The sequence below is a fragment of the Salvelinus alpinus genome, chromosome 30 (assembly GCF_045679555.1).
Source record: "Salvelinus alpinus chromosome 30, SLU_Salpinus.1, whole genome shotgun sequence".
Taxonomy (NCBI): Eukaryota; Metazoa; Chordata; class Actinopteri; order Salmoniformes; family Salmonidae; genus Salvelinus; species Salvelinus alpinus.
In genome coordinates, this window is record NC_092115.1 from 7,699,178 (window position 1) to 7,725,992 (window position 26,815).

General features: G+C 45.5%; 2 protein-coding genes across 3 annotated transcripts in view; one reads left to right on the forward strand and one right to left on the reverse strand.

Moving 5' to 3' along the window:
- Positions 1-4,308: 4,308 nt before the first annotated feature.
- Positions 4,309-8,690, reverse strand: c30h7orf25 (chromosome 30 C7orf25 homolog). 2 transcript variants are annotated; one of them, XM_071376761.1, is made up of 3 exons: positions 8,576-8,690; positions 5,888-6,125; positions 4,309-5,632 (listed from the first exon to the last, which is right to left on the reverse strand). In XM_071376761.1, exons 2-3 carry the CDS (start codon positions 6,107-6,109, stop codon positions 4,526-4,528), a joined length of 1,329 nt encoding a protein of 442 aa, XP_071232862.1. In that variant the 5' UTR covers positions 6,110-6,125; positions 8,576-8,690; the 3' UTR covers positions 4,309-4,525. The 2 variants fall into 2 exon arrangements, with proteins under 2 accessions (XP_071232862.1, XP_071232861.1); XM_071376760.1 differs by having other exon boundaries at positions 8,537-8,690.
- Positions 8,691-17,214: 8,524 nt separating this feature from the next.
- The window catches only part of fbxl7 (F-box and leucine-rich repeat protein 7), a 133,639-nt gene continuing 124,038 nt past the window's right edge, over positions 17,215-26,815 (forward strand). Inside the window, exon 1 of the mRNA XM_071377669.1 lies at positions 17,215-17,706. Coding sequence (XP_071233770.1) covers positions 17,670-17,706 — 37 coding nt within the window. The 5' untranslated portion in view covers positions 17,215-17,669. The remainder of the gene's footprint in view (positions 17,707-26,815) is intronic.

Below are 26,815 nucleotides of genomic sequence, written 5' to 3' on the forward strand. Positions count from 1 at the left end.
TGTATGGTATAAAGCTGGATTTATAAATTAGCCAGCGAACTTTGATTAACAACCAGAAAGCTAAACTTAGATGTGTTTTTGGTTGTTGAGTGAATTAGACCATGCCTCTTTCAAGCCATCTTTCCTAAAAATAAAAAATAAAGTGTTATTACAGACCATTTAGGAAAGTTTCCTCGCTAACTCAATGATCCCAGTTTGTAGTATACCCCTCAGCTGAACAAGCGGCAATATTTCAATATTAGCACTTGACAATTTCAAACTGACCTAAAAGATACCACCTGGGAAAAATCTACCCCCTTTCCAAACATATCCCCAAAAATATAGACAAGACAAAACATTTCCCCCTCAAAGGCAAGTAGATTGAGGAGCATTCGGAAAGTATTCAGACCCCTTCACTTTATTACATTACAGCCTTGTTCTAAAATTTATTAAATTGCTTTCCCCCCTCTTCAAATCTACACACAATACCCCATAACCAAACAATTATTTTTTGAAATTTTTGCAAGTGTATTACAAATGAAAAAAACATCGCATTTACATAAGTATTCAGACCCTTCACTCAGTACTTTCTTGATGCACCTTTGGCAGCAATTACAGTCGAGTCTTGTTGGGTATGACGCTACAAGCTTGGCACACCTGTATTTGGGGAGTTTCTTCCATTCTTCTCTACAGATCCTCTCAAGCCCTGTCAGGTTGGATGGGGAGAGTTGCTGCACAGTTATTTTCAGGTCTCTCCAGAGGTGTTCGATTGGTTACAAGTCCGGGCTCTGGCTGGGCCACTCAAGGACATTGAGATTTGTCCCGAAGCCACTCCTGCGTTGTCCTGTTGGAAGGTGAACCTTCGCCCCCAGTCTGAGGTCCTGAGCGCTCTGGAGAACGTTTTCATCAAGGATCTCTTTACTTTTCTCCATTCATCTTTCCCTCGATCCTGACAAGTCTTCCAGTCCCTGCCGCTGAATAACATACCCACAGCACCTGATCAAGGCCCCCCCCACCTGACCAAGGCCCTTCTCCCCCAATTGCTCAGTTTGGCTGGCTGCCAGCTCTAGGAAGAGTCTTGGTGGTTCTAAACTTGAACCATTTAAGACGTTTTTTGGTACAATTTCCCAAATCTGTGCCCCGACACAATGCTGTCTCGGAGTTCTACGGACAATTCCTTCAACCTCGTGGCTTGGTTTGCTCTGACATGCATGGTCAACTGTGGGACCTTATAAAGACAGATGTGTGTCTTTCCAATCAATCGAATTTACCACAGGTGGACTCCAATCAAGTTGTAGAAATGTCAAGGATGATCAATGGAAACAGGAAGCACCTGAACTAAATTTCAAATCTCATAGCAAACGGTGTAAATAAAAGGTATTTCTGTTTAATTTGCAAAAAGTCTAAAAACCTGTTTTCACTTTTTCATTATGGGGTATTGTGTGCAGATTGATTTGGGGGGGAATAATTGAATTAATTTCAGAATAAGGCTGCCTTAATGTAGAAAAAGTGAAGGAGTCTGAATACTTTCCGAATGCACTGTAGGTACTAAACTCAGCAAAAAACTTTTCTTTTTCAGGACCCTGTCCTTCAAAGATAATTTGTAAAAATCCAAATAACTTCTCAGATCTTCATTGTAAAGGGTTTAAACACTGTTTCCCATGCTTGTTCAATGAACCATAAACAATTAATGAACATGCACCTGTGGAACGGTCGTTAAGACACTAACAGCTTACAGACGGTAGGCAATTAAGGTCACAGTTATGAAAACTTAGGACACTAGAGGCCTTTCTACTGACTCTGAAAAACACCAAAAGAAAGATGCCCAGGGTCCCTGCTCATCTGCGTGACTGTGCCTTAGGCATGCTGCAAAGAGGCATGAGGACTGCAGATGTGGCCAGGGCAATACATTGCAATGTCCGTACTGTGAGACGCCTATGACAGGGAGACGGGACGGACAGCACCTGTACAGGATTGGTACATCTGAACATCACACATGCGGGACAGGTACAGGATGGCAATAACAACTGCCCGAGTTACACCAGGAATGCACAATCCCTCCATCAGTGCTCAGACTCAGCCTATTGCGGATAGAGGGGCTGGACTGAGGGCTTGTAGGCCTGTTGTAAGGCAGGTCCTCGCCTATGGGCACAAACCCACCGTTGCTGGACCAGACATGACTGGCAAAAAGTGCTTTTCACTGACGAGTCGCGGTTTTGTCTCACCAGGGGTGATGGTCGGATTCGCGTTTGTCGTCTAAGGAATGAGCATTACACCGAGGCCTGTACTCTGGAGCGGGATTGATTTGGAGGTGGAGGGTCCGTCATGGTCTGGGGGCGGTGTGTCACAGCATCATCGGACTGAGCTTGTTGTCATTGCAGGCAATCTCAACGCTGTGCATTACAGGGAAGACATCCTCCTCCCTCATGTGGTACCCTTCCTGCAGGCTCATCCTGACATGACCCTACAGCATGACAATCCCACCAGCCATACTGCTCGTTCTGTACGTGATTTCCTGCAAGACAGGAATGTCAGTGTTCTGCTATGGCCAGAGAAGAGTCCGGATCTCAATCCCATTGAGCACGTCTGGGACCTGTTGGATCAGAGGGTGAGGGCCATTCCTCCCAGAAATGTCTGAGAACTTGCAGGTGCCTTGGTGGAAGAGTGGGGTAACATCTCACAGCAAGAACTGGCAAATCTGGTGCAGTCCATGAGGAGATGCACTGCAGTACTTAATGCAGCTGGTGGCCACACCAGATACTGACTTTTGATTTTGACTCCCCCCCCCCTTTGTTCAGGGACACATTATTCAATTTCTGTGGAACTTAAAAAGACAAACTGAACCTTATGTTCATACAAATATGTACACATGTTAAGTTTGCTGAAATTAAACACAGTTGACAGTGAGAGGAAGTTCTTTTTTTTTGCCGAGTTCATAGGCCGATGTGATTGGTAATAACGAGAAGTTAAGTATCCAACAGGTTTGTTTTCAAGCATAAAATCTTAAATTGTAGGCCTACACAAGAATATAGTGTGATAGCATTGGATTAAACTGTACTGTAAATTCTGCACTGGTCTCACATGATTACAATAGTTACAACGAAGCGCCATAGTCGTTGGAGCAGTTTAGAGCCACACACAAAATGTTTAATGAAATAGCTTCATTCAATAAAATTGCATGTCTAACTAAATACTAGAGGTCGACCGATTGATGATTTTTCAACGCCGATATCGATTATTATAGGACCAAAATGCCAATACCGATTAATCAGCGGATAAAAAATAAATTAAAAAAACTTCTGGCAAATTAGTTCGCAATGAGCCAGGCAGCACAAACTGTTGCATATACGCTGACTCTGCGTGCAATGAACTCAAGTGACACAATTTCACCTGGTTAATATTGCCTGCTAACCTGGATTTCTTTTAGCTAAATATGCAGGTTTAAAAATATATACTTCTGTGTATTGATTTTAAGAAAGGCATTGATGTTTATGGTTAGGTACACGTTGGAGCAAAGACAGTCCTTTTTCGCAAATGCGCACTGCATCGATTATATGCAACGCAGGACACACTAGATAAACTAGTAATATCATCAACCATGTGTAGTTAAAACTATGATTTTATTATGATTGTTTTTTTAAGATAAGTTTAATGCTAGCTAGCAACTTACCTTGGCTTCTTACTGCATTCGCGTAACAGGCAGGCTCCTCGTGAGGCAGGTGGTTAGAGCGTTGGACTAGTTAACCGTAAGGTTGCAAGATTGAATCCCTGAGCTGACAAGGTAAAAAAATCTGTCATTCTGCCCCTGAACAAGGCAGTTAACCCACAGTTCCTAAGCCGTCATTGAAAATAAGAATGTGTTCTTAACTGACTTGCCTAGTTAAATAAAGGTGTAAATGTTTTTTTTTTTTAAATAGGCAAAATCGGCGTCCAAAATTACCGGTTGTTAGGAAAACTTGAAATCGACCATTCCGATTAAAATCGGTCGACATCTACTAAATACACAAATATATATAGATATTTTTTTAGAGATGCTTTATTCACATGTAATTCAGACTTGCAATACAGAAAACAAATATACTTCACCCTCAGCACATTGGGCCAAAGCCGTTTTAAATTGCCCTAAAATACAATACGCTGACATATCATCATATCATTAATTATTTTTTGCATATACAGTATAGGCTACACAACAACTATCACCACTGTCTGCAGTTGTTGCAAAAAGAATGCTCCTGTACCAACTGCGTGCTAAACTAAACCAGTAGTGGTTTAGTGACACATCGCAAAAAGCTGTGATATATATTTTATGTGTGTGTGTCGTCCCCCCCCCCCCCCCCCCCCTAAAAAGAAAAAGAAGTGCTCTCTGTTCTGGCACCCAACCCATTTAATTACTGTTCAGTGGTATATTCCACACCCCTTTTAATTAATGTCTGTTCAGTGGTATATTCCACAAACAATCTTCTCCTTCCTGTTCGCTGTCAGAGCCCTTCGCTCATCATCAGTCTTCTTCCTCCTGCCACTGTGGGTGTTAGTTCTCCCTCTCTCATATGGGCGTGGCCCTCCACTCCTTGCCCTCCGTCAAGGCGCGCGGTTGGTGGATGAACACGCTATACCGCACGCCCTGATTGGCCGCCGCCCTCACAAAGCCACTGTTCGCCGTCATTGTGACTGCCCGTAGTGTGTCGCCCGTGCCGAAAATCATGAGCGAGCGGCGGTTGACCTTGGAGCTGGCCGTGAGGCGCTGGGTGCGCTCTGACGGCTGGTCGGGAACCACCTGTAGCCGCCTCAGCAGCTCATCGGCGCGCGCCTTCTCGCCGGGGCCGCCGAGCGTGTCCAGGATGACGCGGAAGTCATTTACGGCCGACTGGCACGCGTACAGCTCCTTGCCTGCCATGAACTCCTGGAGGCGAGGGAGGACCTTGTCTTGGCGCTCCTGGGCTGCCTGCTCAGTCAGCACCTGCTCCTTGAAGGCCAAGCGGCAGTGGCCGTGGCTCAGTGACGACACGTACGTGATGAGTGTGGTGATGTCCAGGTTGGCCCGCCGGCACACATCCACCTTGACCTCGGTGGGGAATGCCAGGCTGGCCACAATGGTGTCGCGGTCAACTCGCGTGTCCTCCACATCTCCTGCATCGTCTTCTTCGACAAAGTTTTCAACGTCTTCATCTTCCTCCGCAGCCTTGCCTTCTCTCTCTTCCTCTTCGTAGCAGTGTTCCATGCCCTCCTTGTTTGCTCCCTCCCCGTCTTCCTCCTCGCTTCCTTCCTCCTCCGCCATCACCAAGTTTACCGCCACAATGTCCCCGCGCACCGAGATGCCAATCTCTCGCAGGCGGTCGGCCATTGGGCTGGAGACGCCGTTGTAGAAGGCAAAGATAATGTGTGGGTTGCTGTACTGCACAGGCTGCTGGCGGCTGGCCTGCAGGAAGTCCTCAGCCTGCTCCACCACACTCTTGTCGCCATACTGGCCCCGACCCTGCCAGATGTTGTGCAGTGCCTCTGCCTTGCGCCCAATAGCCTTGACCCAGGTGTGCCCGCCGTTGGCCACCACATCCACCACCAGCGTCTGCTTGGTGCCGCTGGCGTCCTCGTAGGCGAACACATGCAGCACGCTCACCACCATCTCCAGTGACTCTGCCGACTCCACAATGGCCTGTTTTCATATAGATTTATTGGAAAGATTTACAATACAAATACAAGTTGATGTGAATACAACAATACACAGTAAAAACCAGTGAGGATTAAACCAAAAAGTCAACCAACATATTTCCAATATGGTCCTCGTTGTCAGATGGGTAAAACAATGGACAGCTACAGAGTAAGACTAATTGTCCATTGGGCACTCTAAAAAGGAACCTTAACATGTAATTCAATTGGAAAATACATACAATATATACACAAGACCCACCTTCAGGTGGGTGAGGTTGGTGCTCTGCAGGTGGGACTCCTTGATGAGCACCTTGCCCGCCTCCACCTTGGTCAGGAACTTGAGCTCGGCTCGCAGCTTGCTGCAGAGCTTGGCCCGGCCCTCCACATCACGCGCCTGCCTCGCACAGAGCTGGTCCACACGCTTGAGCAGCTCTTGGGCCACCTGGATACGCTCCTGCAGCATGGAGTGTGTGGCGGCCATCTTTGGTGCATTATTCCTGAAGTGACGGGCCAAGGATAGACTCACACATTAGGGTGGTTGTTTACACCACCAATAACATCATTTTGATGTTCTTAAGCAGAATCTGCATTGATCTAGAAAATTTAGTAAATGTGAAAAACTAATACAACCATTGGATTTCAAAAACATGATACGATCAACTACACAATCATTTTGTGTATTAACACAAACTACAACGTCTAGCCTTACTCAGCATTCAATTTAACCAAAGCGCCTGAATATACCATTTGTTTCAGCAAGGGATGGAACATTCAAATCAATTAACAAACTCCCTATTGGGCTATGTCAATTTACATAATGACACTAGTGAGTGTTAGAATCACATGTGGGACTTTCAGAATTTAAATCGCAAACGAGTCGAGACGGAAATCCAACTGGGTGTGGGCGAGTAAACATATCAGTATCCAAACCATATTATTATTATTTGTAATAGTTAAGAGAATAATTTACAGGGAGCAGCAGATTGCCAGTTCTCTTAGATAAAATGCCTAAGTATTCACATCCCGTGATGTATTCCACATTTTGTTGTTACAGCCTGAATTCAAAATTGAATTCATCGATATTTTCTCAGACAAACAAGGACAAAGTGCAAACATGTTTAGAAATGTTTGCAAATCTATTGAGATAGAAACACAGAAATCTCCTTTACATAAGTATTCATACCCCTCAGTCAATACTTTAGAAAATAACCTTTGGCAGTGATTACAGCTGTGAGTCTTTCTGGGTAAATCTGAGGGTTCCACACCTGGATTTTGCTACATTTGCCCATAATTTCTTTCAGAAGTCTTCAAGCTGTCAAATTGATTGTTGATCATTGCTAGACAACCATTTTCAGGTCTTTCCATAGATTATATTTAAAAAGTATATTTAAGTCAAAACTAACTCGGTCACTCAGGAACTTTCACTCTCTTCTTGGTAAGCAACTCCAGTGTAGATATGGACTTGTTTTAGGTTATTGTACAGCTAAAAGGGGAATTAATCTCCCAGTGTCTGGTGGAAAGCAGAATGAACCAGGTTTTCCTCTAGGAATTTGCCTGTGCCTAGCCAGCTTCTGTTTTTTTATCCTGACAAACTCCAGTCCTTAATATTTACAAGCATACCCATAACATGATGCAGCCACCACTATGCTTGAAAATATGGAGAGTGGTACTCCGTAATGTGTTGTATTTGCCCCAAACATAACACTTTGTATTCAGGACAAAAAGTTAATTGCTTTGCCACATTTTTTGCATTATTACTTTAGTGCCTTGTTGCAAACAGGATACATGTTTTTGGAATATTTGTCATTTAGTTTAACATTGTGGAGTAACTACAATGTTGTTGATTCATCCTCACTTTTCTCCTATCACAGCAATTAAACTCTAACTGTTTTAAAGTCACCATTGGCCTGGCCTGCCATTGGCCTGGCCATTGGCCTGGCCAAGGCCTCATGGTGAAATCATTCCTCTCCGGCAACGGAGTTAGAAAGGATGCCTGTGTCTTTTGTAGATGGTGTATCTCGACACCCAGTCACAGTCGACACCCAGTCACTACAAAGTGTAATTAACTGCTCAAAGGGATATTCAATGTCTGCTTTTTATATTTTTACCCATCTACCGAGGCATTGGAAAACCTCCCTGGTCTTTGTGGTTGAATCTGTGTATGAAATTCACTGCGTGACTGAGGTACCTTACAATTATCTGTATGTGTTGGGTACAGAGAGGAGGTAGTCATTCAAAAATCATGTTAAGACTCTTATTGCACACAGTCCATGCAACTTATTATGCACCTTTTTTTAAACTCCAGAACTGATTTATTTTTGCTGTTACAAATGGGGTTGAATACTTACAATTCGAAAAACATAATTCCACTTTGACATTATAGGGTTTTGTGTGTAGGCAGTGACAAAAAAAAAATAGTTTAAAACATTTTCAAATTCAGGCTGTAACACAACAAAATGTGGGGAAAAGGGTGTCAATACTCTCTGAAAACACTGCCGTTTCAGTACTACAGCACCAGTTGCTAGTAGAGTTAATTGTTCCTAGTTCTATACGGAATGTTTTCCCTGATGCACCGCCTGTGACACAGCTAACTTTGTAACAAATTAACATCAGTTGAGTTAGAAGCTCGTTATTACAGTCAGCTGTGTGTTATAAAAAAAAACGCACTTACAACATGCAACAACTAGTATCTCGTTCGTTTTCCCCGTTTACTAGTGGTTGTCGTTAGCTAGCATATGGGCTCATTAGCAACATTAACCAGCTAGCTAACGCGCAGCTAGCTAGCTAAAGTTCGCTTGCTACCGACTGTTTTTGCGCCTGTCAAGTTGAGATTGTTTGGGTTTTACTTTTAACAAAACGAAACACCGCACAGTATGAGAATGTATCATAAGTATTCAAAAACACTTACGAAAAAAGCCGGTAAATTACTATGCTGCGTTGCAGCTACCTTGATACGTGTACCACTGGCCCGGTGACAGTGCTTGTTCTCCTCTCTCAGCTGTCTGGTCGGTGGTCGCGCTTGGCTCTCATCAAGTAGAATGTTGTGAAACAGAGAAAATACCTCTGTCGCCATCTACCTTGGAGTTGAAGTAGGCCTACTCTCACACCATTTTAAATAGGCTTACTTTTATTTTAATCCACAAATCACAAGTGAACGCTTTTTCATCAATGTATGTCCTAATTGCAACGAAAATTCAGCCTCTCTTTGAAAATTAAAAGTAATCTCAACTGCACATTCAACACACAGCAGACAACTGGTTCCCTTCTAATTCCAAGTCCCCCCCCAAAAAGTGATGTTAGCTGATGAAGGTTATGTCATAGTCCTAAAATCTGGTATGTTTTGTTCTAAGTCTGTTTACCGCAAACCTTATTTTCGGGGTTTATCCAAAAACACTACAAAAACTAAATTTGTTTCTCCATAGGGTTTGTTCAACGAACCATGGCACAGTTAGTGCCTACAAAAAGACGACATTACTATTACTCTCAATTGTGGTCATGGCTAGAATTGCGGTAAACAGACTTAGAACAAAACATACCATATTTTAGGACTATGACATAACCTTCATCAGCTAACATCACTTTTTGGGGGGGAACTTGGAAGCATTTATGAACAAAAATATAAACGCAACATGTAACGTTTTGCTCCCATGTTTCATGAGCTGAAATATGTTGAGCACAAATTTGTTTACATCCCCTTCAGTGAGCATTCTCCTTTGTCAAGATAATCCTTCCACTTGACAGGTGTGGCATATCAAGAAGCTGATTAAAAAGCATGATCATTACACAGGTGCACCTTGTGCTGGGGACAATAAAAGGCCACTCTAAAATGTGCAGAAATTGAAAGGTCATTTTCCCATAAGCGTCCTCCAACATTGTTTTAGAGAATTTGGCAGTCCGTACAACTGGCCTCACAACCACACACCACGTGTAACCACGCCAGCCCAGGACGTCCACAACCGGCTTCTTCACCTGCAGGATGGTCTGAGACCAGCAACCTGGACAGCTGATGAAACTGAGGAGTATTTCTGTCTGTAATAAAGCCCCTTTTTGGGGGAAAATTGGCCAGGCCCAGATTGGCTGGGCCTGGCTCCCCAGAGGGTGGGCCTGGCTCCCCAGAGGGTGGGCCTGGCTCCCAAGTGGGTGAGCCTATACCCACCCATGGCTGCACCCATGCACAGTCATGTGAAATCCATTAATTAGGGCCTAATTAATTTATTTCAATTGACTGATTTCTTTATATGAACTGTAACTCAGTAACATTGATGAAATTGTTGCATGTTGTGTTTATATTTTTGTTCAGTATATTGAATTTAAACAACACATGAAGGCTTAATGATTCATAAAGGGTCATGTTAACTGACTGATATTATCTCATAGAACAAAACGTATAGGCCTTATTTTCGGCGTTAGTTCCAATACCCTATTCTTTCACCATTCATTTTGCCCATAGGAATGGCTGAACGAACCCAGAGGTAAATCTACAAACTGGCGAGCTCTATGGAGAAGATTGATCACGACTTATACCATGGTATTGTTGAATACTAATTTCTGATTGGCTTGTAGGGCATTCTAGAGTGTGTATTATGTCCCTTTAAATTATAATGCACAGTATAATTCAATGGCTATGAAATTAATTTTTACATGTTCTATGCTCAAGCTGTTTTTGAATGCAAAAAATCTAATTCAAAACATTATTGGCATTTTTTAAATTTGTTTTTCATAACAGCAAGCTAGGACTGATGGTTTGGTTTGCTCAACTGTGAGCTAAGCCAGTGGTGCTCAAAGTCGGCAGCGGATGTATGCAGGGATCCATGGACAGATCTCAATAAAACATACAAAAATAATAATTACATTTCATTTTTCTTATGAATATAACTAACAAATTAAACACATTTTGGCCAAGGGATCTGTAGAAAATGTTTATAGGGTGTAATACAATACAATACAATGGGTCATTCCACGAAAAGAGTGCCTTTTGCATTCCTTTGATATTTTAGGTAGAAATGATGAACCGGTATTGAATTTTAAAAGCCTGTTATTAAATGAAGTGGCAATTTTTATTATAAATAATGGCCTGCTAAAGTGCCAAAACTCAACGGAGGGTCAGTCAACCCATTGTCACTTCTAAGGAAGATTTTAACCCAATTAATCCCAACATTTCTCCAAGTTTCACCATCACTATAAAAGCCCCAGTTATTTTGTTGGTTTGACAAAGTCATTTCTGAAGATTATTTATTTAATGTGATGCAAATCATATCAAATTGTATTTGTCACATGCGCTGAAATACAACAGGTGTAGGTAGACCTTACCGTGAAATGCTTACTTATGAGCCCTTAACCAACAATCCAGAATATACAAAAAGTAAGAAACATTTGCTTAATAAACTAAAGGGAAAATAGTAATACAATGACAACCACGAGGCTATATACAAGGGGTACCGGTACCGAGTCAATGTGCAGGGGTACGGGTTAGTCGAGGTAATATGTACAATACCTTCAGAAAGTATTCATACCCCTTGACTTATTCCACATTTTGTCGTGCCCAGTCCCAGGCTCCTTAGCTTAGTGATGAGCTTGGAGGGCACTATGGTGTATGCTTCCAGTTCTTAAGTTTAGTTTTTACATCTTTTACTTTTGGTTTTAAACACCAGCTTCAAAACAGCTGAAAATACAATATTATTGGTTATGGGAAAATATGTTTCACATCGGTTTAGATGGTATAATGATTCTCTAGACTATACTTGCTTGTTTTGTCAAATAAACTGAAATTAACCAAACTAATTTTAGGAACCAGGAAATGGCAGAGCAATTTCTGCATGGTGCATCTTTTAAATATTATTTTCAAAAGAAACATTGAACATCTAATAGTCAAATCATAGAGTAAAAACAAGTGAGCTGGTTCTAGTGTGTGTGTGTGTGTGTGTGTGTGTGTGTGTGTGTGTGTGTGTGTGTGTGTGTGTGTGTGTGTGTGTGTGTGTGTGTGTGTGTGTGTGTGTGTGTGTGTGTGTGTGTGTGTGTGTGTGTGTGTGTGTGTGTGTGTGTGTGTGTGTGTGTGTGTGTGTGTGTGTGTGTGTTTCATCAGTATTCATGTGGTGTGTGTGTGCAAGAGTTGTGCTTTAAGACATTAATTCATGCAGGGAAGGGGAATAGCCTAATAGCCTAGTACTCTGGAGTGCGAAAAACAATTTAATTAATTTATGTTATTTGGCGGGTCTCGGATTGGCTCTCGGGAACAATTATATGTGGGTGGATTGAAGAGAAATAATCTGCCCTGATGTGGGTATCGGGTGGGGCTTGGAATTGACGTGGCCGGGGAGGCTCCAAAAAAACTGACCCGTACAGGACTCTACTCTGCACCAGGTGATCTACTCTGCACCAGGTGATCTACTCTGCACCAGGTGATCTACTCTGCACCAGGTGATCTACTCTGCACCAGATGATCTACTCTGCACCAGGTGATCTACTCTGCACCAGGTGATCTACTCTGCACCAGGTGATCTACTCTGCACCAGATGATCTACTCTGCACCAGATGATCTACTCTGCACCAGATGATCTACTCTGCACCAGGTGATCTACTCTGCACCAGGTGATCTACTCTGCACCAGGTGATCTACTCTGCACCAGATGATCTACTCTGCACCAGATGATCTACTCTGCACCAGATGATCTACTCTGCACCAGATGATCTACTCTCTACCAGATGATCTACTCTGCACCAGGTGATCTACTCTGCACCAGATGATCAAGAGATTTTGTTGCGATGACCTACAGGCAGGCCTGGTGCATGTAAATCAATGGGGAATCTCTGAACCATGTCAACCAGGAGGTCAGACAATGGTGTGGTGCCGTGGTGGTGCTACGACTGCATCTGAACTAGGAAATGATGCATCTGTGCGCAGGTTTAGGTTAGCTGTCTCCTGGTACGTCACTCCATTGAATCAGACCCCTCTTTTGGGTGGGTTTTTGTTCATATCCATTCTATCCAGAGTAACATTTTGGTGTTTTTTTTACCATCGCACACAAAGCATCTAACCATCCCTCTAATCTTCCTCCCTCCGTAGTCCAGATCTCTGCTAGGTCAGCAATGTCAGTCGGCCTCTTCAATCCACAGGTCAGTGCGATTGTACTTAAAAAAAATAATAACAACAACAAAAAAGTCACCGGACTAAGCATGACCGCACAGATGACAGACTTCATCTTCCTGTGTGTCCAAGAGCTGCATTTCCTCTTCAGAGGGTTCTGACCTTGCATCTTCAGAGGTCAGCTCTGACAACCACAGGTTTAAGACATCTTGCGAGGTCACCTCTGACAACCACAGGTTTAAGGAATCTTCCGAGGTCACCTCTGACAACCACAGGTTTAAGGCATCTTCAGAGGTCACCACTGACAACCACAGGTTTAAGACATCTTCCGAGGTCACCTCTGACAACCACAGGTTTAAGGCATCTTCAGAGGTCACCTCTTACAACCACAGGTTTACGGCATCTTCAGAGATCACCTCTGACAACCACAGGTTTTATAAGGGCACAAGGTGAGACACAGATGCAGACCCAGGAGGCAGATGATTAGAGTCTTTGTAGTTTATATATAATCCAAAAGGAGTAGGCAAGAGAATGGTCGTGGACAGGCAAAAGGTCAAAACCAGTCCAAGAGGTAAAGAGTGGCAGACAGGCTCGATGTCAGGGTAGGCAGAAGGGTCATGCAGGCGGGTATGGAGTCCAGAAAAAACAGGCAAGGGTCAAAACTGCGAAGACTAGAAAAAGATACTAGGAAACAGGAGTACGGGAAAACACGCTGGTTGACTTGAAAACATACAAGACGAACTGGCACAGAGAGACAGGAAACACAGGGATAAATACACTAGGGAAAATAAGAGACACCTGGAGGAGGTGGAGACAATCACAAGAACACAAGAACAGATCACCAGATCACGTCCTACCTGGGCGCATACCTGGCTGACTGGGGTGTTGGTGGTGAAAATCGTCGATGAGGGCCGGGTCCAGGATGTCTTTAGAAGGAACCCAGCACCTCTTCTCCGGACCATAACCCTTCCAGTCAACCAGGTACTGGAAACCCCTGACTCGTGGTCGAACGCTCAGGAGGCGTCTCACCGTATATGCCCGGCTGGCCATTGATGAGCCGGGGGGGAGGGATGGGCCTAGAAACGGAAGACAGAGGACTGTGAGACAAGGGCTTAATCCTGGACACATGAAAGTAGGGTGAACACGGAGGGTACGGGGAAACAGCAGATGGGCAGCAGTGGGACTAATGAATCTAGAAATGGGGAAAGGACCAATGAAACGCGGGTAAAGTTTATGGGATTCTACCCGGAGGGGTAGGTCCTGAGTGGACAACCATGCCCTCTGCCCGACCCGATAGCGAGGAAGAGTCCGTGGCGGTCTGCTTGTCAACGATACCTGGAGGTTGTCTTGAGAAGAGCTGCCCGAGCTCATTTCCAGGTACGCCAACAGCGACGGACGAACATCTGGGCTGAAGGTATGTTGACCTCCGCTTCTTGCTCTGGGAAGAGCGGGGGCTGATATCCCATGGAGCATTCGAGGGGGATAGTCCAGTAGCTGAGCAGGGGAGAGTGTTCCTGGAATATTACACCCAGACCGGTTGCTGGCTCCAGGTGGTGGGGTTACTGGCAACAAGACGCCGGAGTGCCGTCTCCATATCTTGATTAGCTCACTCCGACTGGCCGTTGGACTGGGGATGAAACCCGAAGGACAGGCTGGCCGACGACCCGATAAGAGTGCAGAACGTCTTCCAGAATCGGGACGAAGACTGAGGACCCCGATCCGAGACAATGTCGAATGGGAGTCCATGGATTCGGAAGACGTGCTGCACCATGAGCTGGGCCATCTCCTTGGCGGAAGGTAATTTAGGAAGAGGGATGAAATGGGCGGCCTTGGAGAACCTGTCATTCACCATCAGGATGGTGGTGTTGCCATCTGACGGAGGAAGCCCAGTGACAAAATCCAGGGAAATATGGGACCAGGGGCGATGAGGAACAGGAAGTGGCTGAAGGAGACCAGACTGAGCTTGCCGTGGAGTCTTGCTTTGGGCAGACACTATGCATGCGGCGACGAAGGCCGAGACATCAGGAGCCATGGTGGGCCACAAGAAGCGCTGTTGGAGGAAAGCCAAGGTACAACGAGCACCAGGATGACAGGTAAGCCTGGAGGAGTGAGCCCATTCCACAATTTGGGACCGGACCGAATCAGGAACAAACATCCAGTTAGCTGGGACTTCTCCAGGGTCCGGCTGGGAACATTGTGCTTTGCGAACCAGAGCCTCAATACCCCAGACAACCGCAGCCGGCAAACACGAGGCAGGGAGAATGGTCTCTGATTCCGAGAGTGTGGCAGCGGAACTGTACATGCGGGAAAGGGTGTCCGGCTTCACATTTTTGCACCCTGGGCGGTAGGAGATGGTGAAATTATACCTAGTGATTAACAGAGCACACCGGGCCTGCCTAGAGTTAAGGCGCTTGGCTGTGCTTAGATATTCCAAATTATTGTGGTCGGCCCAAACCAAAAATGGATGTTCCACCCCTTCCAGCCAATGCCTCCACTCCTCCAGGGTCATCTTTACTGCTAGGAGTTCCCGGTTGCCAACGTCATAGATCCTCTCCACCGAGTTGAGACAATGGGACATGAAGGCACAGTGATGAAGCTTTTGGTCCTGGACGGATCGCTGGGAAAGAACGGCTCCTACTCCCACGTCGGAAGCGTCAACCTCCACCACAAACTGACGGGTCAGATCCAGATGGATGAGGATGGGGGCAGTGGTGAATCATTGCTTCAAATCCACAAAAGCCTTGTGAACGGTACCTTGGGAGAGGTGAGTGCAGAGAGGGGAGTCGCCAGGTTGCTGTAGCCCCGAAAGAAATGGCGGTAATAATTAGCAAACCCCAGAAACCGCTGTAGCTGCACTCTGGACGTGGGTTGGGGCCAATCCACCACTGCTCTCACTTTTTCCGGATCCATCTGAACATTCCCTTCAGAGATGACGTATCCCAGAAAAGTGATTGTGAAGCGGTGGAACTCGCACTTCTCCGCTTTAACAAACAACTGGTTCTCCAGAAGGCGCTGAAGAACTTGTCGCACATGGAGAACGTGTTCCCGGGCAGAACGGGAGAAAAACAGGATGTCATCGAGGTACACAAAAAACAAACCGATTCAACATGTCCCAGAGCACATCGTTAACCAGAGCCTGGAAGACAGCAGGAGCGTTAGTGAGTCCAAACGGCATGACCAGGCACTCATAGTGTCCACTTGCTGTATTGAAAGCAGTCTTCCACTCGTCTCCTTCGCGCATCCGAACAAAGTGGTAGGCATTTCGGAGGTCCAGTTTAGAAAAGATGGTTGGCCCCTGGAGACGTTCGAAAGCTGAGGAGAGGAGTGGTAGCGGTTACCGGTTCTTGACTGTGATGTCATTGAGACCCCGGTAATCAATACATGGATGCAGGGTCCTTCTTTCCCACAAAGAAAAACCCTGCGCCGGCAGGAGAGGGCTAAGGGCGAATGCTTCTAGCCGCCAGAGAGCTATCAATGTACTCCTCCATAGCCTTGGTTTCAGGGCCAGACAGGGAATAAATCCGTCCTCGAGGCGGTGTGGTGCCCGGGAGGAGGTCAATTGTAAGGACGATGTGGAGGAAGGGAGGTAGCACGAGCCTTACTGAAAACCTCCCGGAGGCACTGCATCGTAGTGATAGAGGCGTCACTACAGACACCCTGGTTCAATTCCAGGCTGTATCACAACGGGCCGTGATTGGGAGTGCCATAGGGTGGCGCACAATTGGCCCAGCATCGTCCGGGTTTGGCCGGGGTAGGCCGTCATTGTAAATAATAATTTGTTCATAACTGACTTGCCTAGTTAAATAAATGTTAAAACATTTAAAATATATATATATAATAATAATAGATAAAAATATAAATAAAATAAAAAATAAAGAGTACATCAGGCTTATCCTGATGTCCGACACCTGGCACTCCCTATCACGTGGAGGGCCTCTCTCTCTCACGTTGTTTACACTGGCCCAGACAGATTGACCATTGCTTTGGCTCTGCTGGATACTGGGCCTTGGCCTGGATGTCTGGATCACTGGATGAGCAACTGTCCACCAGGTGGAGCCGATCCCCAAGTTACCCCAAAATATGTTACATACATACTTTTCTCTCATATATGTCACACAGAGTATCTGCGCATGTACACACGGGTGCGCTTCACTTTTCTACAACGTGTAATGAGTTGCAAGTAAAGTTGCAGGCATATTTTTTTTTAAAGAGACAACCAATGATTGGGAGCAAACCCAAATGCAACTTTGTTGCAAGCAACTGTCCAAGTTGCTTCATGTGGTGCACCTCTGCAGCTACGCCAAAATCACCAATGAATATCATAACAATCTTTTGAGTTAATTTTCCAAGATCTTATTCGGGTATCAGGATAATATCAACGTAATCGTGGGTTGTTACTTTTTGGGACCACTGTCTCTTTAAAAGTGTAGCCTACCGCTCGTCATTCCTATGGTAGGCTATTGACACTCCGGGGAAAAGAGGGGGGGGGGGGGGTTTACAGCAAATCGCCGTTGCCTCTCGCGGCCGCCGAAAGTATGTCTACATGGTAACGGTTTCATACTCGGCAGGATTGGATGCATTGCGTCTTGACGCAACAAGTTTCGGGTTTTGTTTATATCAAACTAAAGCTGGATGCGAATAAGTTTCCATTTGTAACACTCGGAGATAAAATACATTTTTCGCCTTCAACAGTCGTTGGAATAGTGCACTATTACCTGCACGTCTTGTAAGAATTTAGTTTAAAATCAAAATGTATTCAGTATCTGTAATGACATGCTGACTACGTTTGGATTTATGGTTTGAGAGGAACGTTTTTTGGGGGACTATCTTCCGCTGGGGAAAAAAAAAAGAGGATCCACGCGAATTTCCCCTCATATAAACGCGCACGTTTTTGTAGGAATACTTTTTATTTGATGGATACCTCCGAGCTCTGTGAATAGATAATGCATTACACAGGATGGGTGCGAACAATGGGAAACAAAGTGGGAGCGAGGGTAAGTGCAACTGGAGAAAAGGAACGAGTTTTACAGTACGTTCTGAAGCCATAATTGTGGCAACGTCATACCATTTTGCAGGCTACGTTGTTTCAGTAATATAATCATCCAGGCAACACAATTGACCCAATCTTTCTTCATACAGTGTCGCCAGTTATGTGTAGCTATGAAATATTGCTATATCCCGAAAAAAAAGCTGATTTGATCTGAAACAGGCATATCTAGGACAGACAATCTAAATTCGATTTATTACGCAGCATAGGATATTCACATTACATTTCATACAGAGGGTAGTGCGTATGGCCCAGTACATCACTGGGGCCAAGCTTCCTGCCATTTGATTTACATTGGGCCATTGGTAGCCTTGTCATTGGTATATCTCAGGTATAACCAACTAAAAGTTCTATTCATTTTTTAAAGAGTATGAATTATTGATTTAAAGAAAACAGATCACACCACAGCAGCATCTGAAAAGCTTAACCTTTCTCACCAGAACTCTGTTTCTGCTGTGATGGTGGAAATGATCTGACCCGTTCTGGTGGTGGAAATGATCTGACCCGTTCTGGTGGTGGAAATGATCTGACCCGTTCTGGTGGTGGAAATGATCTGACCCGTTCTGGTGGTGGAAATGATCTGACCCGCTCTGGTGGTGGAAATGATCTGACCCGTTCTGGTGGTGGAAATGATCTGACCCGTTCTGGTGGTGGAAATGATCTGACCCGTTCTGGTGGTGGAAATGATCTGACCCGTTCTGGTGGTGGAAATGATCTGACCCGTTCTGGTGGTGGAAATGATCTGACCCGTTCTGGTGGTGGAAATGATCTGACCCGTTCTGGTGGTGGAAATGATCTGACCCGTTCTGGTCATTCCCACCACCAGAACGGGTCAGATCATTTCCACCACCAGAACGGGTCAGATCATTTCCACCACCAGAACGGGTCAGATCATTTCCACCACCAGAACGGGTCAGATCATTTCCACCACCAGAACGGGTCAGATCATTTCCACCACCAGAACGGGTCAGATCATTTCCACCACCAGAACGGGTCAGATCATTTCCAACACCAGAACGGGTCAGATCATTTCCAACACCAGAACGGGTCAGATCATTTCCACCACCAGAACGGGTCAGATCATTTCCACCACCAGAACGGGTCAGATCATTTCCACCACCAGAACGGGTCAGATCATTTCCACCACCAGAACGGGTCAGATCATTTCCACCCCCAGAAAGGGTCAGATCATTTCCACCCCCAGAACGGGTCAGATCATTTCCACCACCAGAACGGGTCAGATCATTTCCACCACCAGAACGGGTCAGATCATTTCCACCACCAGAACGGGTCAGATCATTTCCACCACCAGAACGGGTCAGATTATTTCCACCACCAGAACGGGTCAGATCATTTCCACCACCAGAACGGGTCAGATCATTTCCACCACCAGAACGGGTCAGATCATTTCCACCACCAGAACGGGTCAGATCATTTCCACCACCAGAACGGGTCAGATCATTTCCACCACCAGAACGGGTCAGATCATTTCCACCACCAGAACGGGTCAGATCATTTCCACCACCAGAACGGGTCAGATCATTTCCACCACCAGAACGGGTCAGATCATTTCCACCACCAGAACGGGTCAGATCATTTCCACCACCAGAACGGGTCAGATCATTTCCACCACCAGAACGGGTCAGATCATTTCCACCACCAGAACGGGTCAGATCATTTCCACCACCAGAACGGGTCAGATCATTTCCACCACCAGAACGGGTCAGATCATTTCCACCACCAGAGCGGGTCAGATCATTTCCACCACCAGAACGGGTCAGATCATTTCCACCACCAGAACGGGTCAGATCATTTCCACCACCAGAACGGGTCAGATCATTTCCACCACCAGAACGGGTCAGATCATTTCCACCACCAGAACGGGTCAGATCATTTCCACCACCAGAACGGGTCAGATCATTTCCAACACCAGAACGGGTCAGATCATTTCCAACACCAGAACGGGTCAGATCATTTCCAACACCAGAACGGGTCAGATCATTTCCACCACCAGAACGGGTCAGATCATTTCCACCACCAGAACGGGTCAGATCATTTCCACCACCAGAACGGGTCAGATCATTTCCACCACCAGAACGGGTCAGATCATTTCCACCCCCAGAAAGGGTCAGATCATTTCCACCCCCAGAACGGGTCAGATCATTTCCACCACCAGAACGGGTCAGATCATTTCCACCACCAGAACGGGTCAGATCATTTCCACCACCAGAACGGGTCAGATCATTTCCACCACCAGAACGGGTCAGATCATTTCCACCACCAGAACAGGTCAGATTATTTCCACCACCAGAACGGGTCAGATCATTTCCACCACCAGAACGGGTCAGATCATTTCCACCACCAGAACGGGTCAGATCATTTCCACCACCAGAACGGGTCAGATCATTTCCACCACCAGAACGGGTCAGATCATTTCCACCACCAGAACGGGTCAGATCATTTCCACCACCAGAACGGGTCAGATCATTTCCACCACCAGAACGGGTCAGATCATTTCCACCACCAGAACGGGTCAGATCATTTCCACCCCCAGAACGGGTCAGATCATTTCCACCCCCAGAACGGGTCAGATCATTTCCACCCCCAGAACGGGTCAGATCATTTCCTCCACCAGAACGGGTCAGATCATTTCCACCACCAGAACAGGTCAGATTATTTCCACCACCAGAACGGGTCAGATCATTTCCACCACCAGAACGGGTCAGATCATTTCCACCACCAGAACGGGTCAGATCATTTCCACCACCAGAACGGGTCAGATCATTTCCACCACCAGAACGGGTCAGATCATTTCCACCACCAGAACGGGTCAGATCATTTCCACCACCAGAACGGGTCAGATCATTTCCACCACCAGAACGGGTCAGATCATTTCCAACACCAGAACGGGTCAGATCATTTCCACCACCAGAACGGGTCAGATCATTTCCACCACCAGAACGGGTCAGATCATTTCAGAACAGGTCAGATCATTTCCACCAACAGAACGGGTCAGATCATTTCCACCACCAGAACGGGTCAGATTATTTCCACCACCAGAACAGGTCAGATTATTTCCACCACCAGAACAGGTCAGATCATTTCCACCACCAGAACAGGTCAGATCATTTCCACCACCAGAACGGGTCAGATCATTTCCACCACCAGAACGGGTCAGATCATTTCCACCACCAGAACGGGTCAGATCATTTCCACCACCAGAACGGGTCAGATCATTTCCACCACCAGAACGGGTCAGATCATTTCCACCACCAGAACGGGTCAGATCATTTCCACCACCAGAACGGGTCAGATCATTTCCACCACCAGAACGGGTCAGATCATTTCAGAACAGGTCAGATCATTTCCACCACCAGAACGGGTCAGATCATTTCCACCACCAGAACGGGTCAGATTATTTCCACCACCAGAACAGGTCAGATCATTTCCACCACCAGAACAGGTCAGATCATTTCCACCACCAGAACGGGTCAGATCATTTCCACCACCAGAACCAGATCTGACCCGTTCTGGTGGTGGAAATGATCTGACCTGTTCTGGTGGTGGAAATGATCTGACCTGTTCTGGTGGTGGAAATAATCTGACCTGTTCTGGTGGTGGAAATAATCTGACCTGTTCTGGTGGTGGAAATAATCTGACCCGTTCTGGTGGTGGAAATGATCTGACCCGTTCTGTTGGTGGAAATGATCTGACCTGTTCTGAAATGATCTGACCCGTTCTGGTGGTGGAAATGATCTGACCCGTTCTGGTGGTGGAAATGATCTGACCCGTTCTGGTGTTGGAAATGATCTGACCCGTTCTGGTGGTGGAAATGATCTGACCCGTTCTGGTGGTGGAAATGATCTGACCCGTTCTGGTGGTGGAAATGATCTGACCCGTTCTGGTGGTGGAAATGATCTGACCCGTTCTGGTGGTGGAAATGATCTGACCCGTTCTGGTGGTGGAAATGATCTGACCTGTTCTGGTGGTGGAAATGATCTGACCTGTTCTGGTGGTGGAAATAATCTGACCTGTTCTGGTGGTGGAAATGATCTGACCCGTTCTGGTGGTGGAAATGATCTGACCCGTTCTGGTGGTGGAAATGATCTGACCCGTTCTGGTGGTGGAAATGATCTGACCCGTTCTGGTGGTGGAAATGATCTGACCCGTTCTGGGGGTGGAAATGATCTGACCCGTTCTGGGGGTGGAAATGATCTGACCCGTTCTGGTGGAGGAAATGATCTGACCCGTTCTGGGGGTGGAAATGATCTGACCCGTTCTGGGGGTGGAAATGATCTGACCCGTTCTGGGGGTGGAAATGATCTGACCCGTTCTGGTGGTGGAAATGATCTGACCCGTTCTGGTGGTGGAAATGATCTGACCCGTTCTGGTGGTGGAAATGATCTGACCCGTTCTGGTGGTGGAAATGATCTGACCCGTTCTGGTGGTGGAAATGATCTGACCCGTTCTGGTGGTGGAAATGATCTGACCCGTTCTGGTGGTGGAAATGATCTGACCCGTTCTGGTGGTGGAAATGATCTGACCCGTTCTGGTGGTGGAAATGATCTGACCCGTTCTGGTGGTGGAAATGATCTGACCCGTTCTGGTGGTGGAAATGATCTGACCCGTTCTGGTGGTGGAAATGATCTGACCCGTTCTGGTGGTGGAAATGATCTGACCCGTTCTGGGGGTGGAAATGATCTGACCCTTTCTGGGGGTGGAAATGATCTGACCCGTTCTGGTGGTGGAAATGATCTGACCCGTTCTGGTGGTGGAAATGATCTGAACCGTTCTGGTGGTGGAAATGATCTGACCCGTTCTGGTGGTGGAAATGATCTGACCCGTTCTGGTGTTGGAAATGATCTGACCCGTTCTGGTGTTGGAAATGATCTGACCCGTTCTGGTGTTGGAAATGATCTGACCCGTTCTGGTGTTGGAAATGATCTGACCCGTTCTGGTGTTGGAAATGATCTGACCCGTTCTGGTGGTGGAAATGATCTGACCCGTTCTGGTGGTGGAAATGATCTGACCCGTTCTGGTGGTGGAAATGATCTGACCCGTTCTGGTGGTGGAAATGATCTGACCCGTTCTGGTGGTGGAAATGATCTGACCCGTTCTGGTGGTGGAAATGATCTGACCCGTTCTGGTGGTGGAAATGATCTGACCCGTTCTGGTGGTGGAAATGATCTGACCCGTTCTGGTGGTGGAAATGATCTGACCCGCTCTGGTGTTGGAAATGATCTGACCCGTTCTGGTGTTGGAAATGATCTGACCCGTTCTGGTGGTGGACATCTTCTGACAGTTCAGCAAAGACCCATTGTATAAATGTAAAGCATTAAGAATATACATGTTATCTTCTTGTTGGCCTTTTCTTGATGTGATTTGCCTCTGTATGTAGCATGTCTGAAATTCCCCATACAAATCATTTGGAAAGTATTCAGACCCCTTGACTTTCTCCACATTTTTTTAACGTTAGCCTTATTCTAAAATGAATTAAATAGTTTCCCCCCCCCTCATCAATCTACACAAAATGCCCCATAATGACAAAGCAAAAACAGGTTTATAGACATTTTTGCACATGTGTATATAAAAAATATAAAAAACGGAAATATCACATATTTACATAAGCATTAAGACGCTTTACTCAGTACTTTGTTGAAGCACCTTGGCAGCGATTACAAGTTTAGAGTCTTCTTGGGTATGACGCTACAAGCTTGGCACACCTGTATTTGGGTAGTTTCTCCCATTCTTCTCTGCAGGTCCTCTCAAGCTCTGTCAGGTTGGATGGGGAGCGTCGCTGCACAGCTATTTTCAGGTCTCTCCAGAGATGTTCGATTGTGTTCAAGTCCGGGCTCTGGCAGGGCCACTCAAGGACATTCAGAGACTTTTCCCGAAGCCACTCCTGCTGTGTGGGATCAACCCGTTTCGATCCCAGGCTGTGTCACAGCCTGCCGTGATCGGGAGACCCAGGAGGCGGCGCACAATTGGCCCAGTGTTGTCCGGGTTAGGGTAGTGTTTGGCCGGCTGGGATGTCCTTGTCCTATGTAGTGACTCCTTGTGGCTGGCCGGGCGCCTGCAAGCTGACTTTGGTTGCCGGTTGTACGGCTTCCAGGTTAAGCGAGGAGTGTGTCAAGAAGCAGTTAGCTTGAGAGGACCTGCAGAGAAGAATGGGAGAAACTACCTGCTTAGCAGGGTCGTGTTTCGGAGGACGCATGGTTCTCGACCTTTTCCTTTCCGGAGTCCATATGGGAGTTGCAGCAATGGGACAAGATTGTAACTACCAATTGGATATCACGATATAGGGGAGAAAAAGGGTTAAAAGTACCAAACAAATTTTATAAAAAGATCTCTCAACTTTGCTCTGTTCGTCCATCCCTCGATCCTGTTTAGTCTCTCAGTCTCTGCCGCTGTTAAAACATTCCTACAGCATGATGCTGCCACCACCATGCTTCACCGTAGGGATGGTGCCAAGGTTTCCTCCAGACTTGAATCTTGGCATTCGAGCCAAAGAGTTCAATCTTAGTTTCATCAGACCAGAGAATCTTGTTTTTCACGGTCTTAGAGTCCTTTAGGTGCCTTTTTGTAATCTCCAAGCGGGCTGTTATGTGCATTTTACTGAGGAGTAGCTTCCGTCTGGCCACTCTACCATAAAGACCTGATTGGTAGAGTGCTGCAGAGATGTTTGTCCTTCTGGAAGGTTTCTCATATCAACACAGAAGAACTCTGGAGCTCTGTCAAAGTGACCACCGGTTGTTGGTCACCTTCCTGACCAAGGCCCTTCTCCCCTGATTGCTCAGTTTGGCCGGGTGGCCATCTCTAAGAAGAGTCTTGGGGGTTCCAAACTTATTTAATTTAAGAATGATGGAGGCCACTATGTACTTTGGGACCTTCAATGCTGCAGAAATGTTTTGGTACCCTTCTCCAGATTTGTGGCTTGACACAATCCTTTCATCTCTTGGCTTGGTTTTTGCTCTGACATGCACTGTCAAATCTAGACAGGTTTGAGCCTTTTCAAGTCCTATCAATTAAATTTACCACAGGTGGACCACAATCAAGTTGTAGATACATCTCAAGGGTGATCAATGGAAACAGGATGCACGTGAGCTCAATTTCGAGTTTTATAACAAAGGGTCTGAATAAGGAATTACAGTTTAAAATCAGGTTTTTAGAAAAAAAATTATTCGCTTTGTCATTAAGGGGTATTGTGTGTAGATTTATAATTTAATCCATTTTAGAATAAGGCTATAACTTAACAAAATGTGGAAGAAGGGAAGGGGTCTTAATACTTTTCGAATGCACTGTATCTCACTTGCAACAACATTTTACAGATTTTGCAGAGCACTGACAAGTGTTAGTGGAAATGATTATTAATGATATCAACGAAATCCAAACCAAATTGGACCTAGTTTAAGGGCATGTTCATGCTTTATATGGTCTTCTTGGCTTCAATTATGTTTGGTCCTGTATACGGTAATGCTAACCAGAGGCTGTAAGTAACTAAATTACACAAATATGGAGAAATGGTCTGGTGTTTGACAACAGCCAAGTTAAATGTGGAAAATGGTATAGGCCAAATTTTTTGGGGGGGCGAACTAACCCTTGTAGGCAAGATTAGTGTCTCAAGCGTTCTCATTCTACTTTTATGCAGGGAAAACCTAAAATAACAGCAAAAAATTAAGAAATATGCTTCGATGTTGCCATCTTAAAAGAAATATATAGATTTTTTTACACTTCCAATGGCCTCATCTGTCATACCTTTTAGGGTTTTGACAGCTGTTTGAAATTAGTGGGATTCATTTGCACAGGCTGCCTCTGTGCGCTGATTTTTGCTTGGCATCAGACCCGTAGCTGTGTCCGAATACTCATACTAACCGCACTAACGCTATTATTTGTGATGTAAGTTGAGTATCTAGTATGCTTATTGGTCATAGTATGGATACAGTTAGTATGGCAAAAGTTCCCCGATGTCGTACTAACAGTGACTAACCCCATTCCGTACTAATTTGTGCAACTGCGACATTCAAACGAGGCTGCAATGAAATCTAATGGGACTGTAGCGACTGGGTTGGCATCGAAATCTGGGGTGTGAACTAGGTTTCTATTCAAGCGTTGATTGACATGGTAATGGCTCTATAGTATTGGAGAAAAGTTGAAAAAAATGGACCTCTCCGACGCTGTACGTTACATCGTGACGTGTCACGACGTAACGTACAGCACGCATAAAGCAACTAATTCTGTCTTACAGTCTCTCTCCACCAGGTGTAGCACTTCTCTCATCGTTTAAAAACAAGAAAGGGACAGGGTAAGGGGGGGATACCTAGTCATTTTTTGCGTCATCACTGCAAGCTATCATAACTCTCAAAAGCCGCTGTTTACTTCTGAAGATCACTTTAGCACCACCCTAAAAACCCGATTCAAATTCGACACAAACCTTCAAATAGGTATGTAATGACACATTATATAAACCCTTTGTCGTGTTTTATTTACATTTTAGAGGTGATAAGGTGATAAGTTGGACAGATCGAGTGAAAAAAGCTGTTTCCCCACACACATCTCCCCCTTTCCCTATCACGCAATAGGTTTCGCTTCCCCACACGCTATTTTTAAAAATACCCGACAGGGCTCATTGCCTTCTTGAATCATGCAGAGATAGGCATCATGAAGGGCTTGTCATTGATTTTGTTGTGAAGGGGAGAAATTGTGCTTTACAATGATATTGATATTACAGTTGATCTGGAAGTATAATGTTTTTTGGGCGCTAAAATAAGGTCAAGGTACGGACCAGCGCGATGTACAAAAGTTAGTTAACTCACATTACATTTGCCAAAATATGAAGTATACAAGCAGCGGACACTATTACCGTGGGTTTAGGGCCCATAATGCAATTCTTTGGAAAATGGGCGTGGCTTCACAACATTTTCAGATTTGAAGAAAATGGTGGAAAAAATGCAGCCGAAATCCGACGAGAGCAAATTCATTCCTTTAACTAATTATGAGAAATGTGAAGAAAATGTTGAGCAATGTAATAAAGTAACAAGCTAGCATTAAGTTGCATA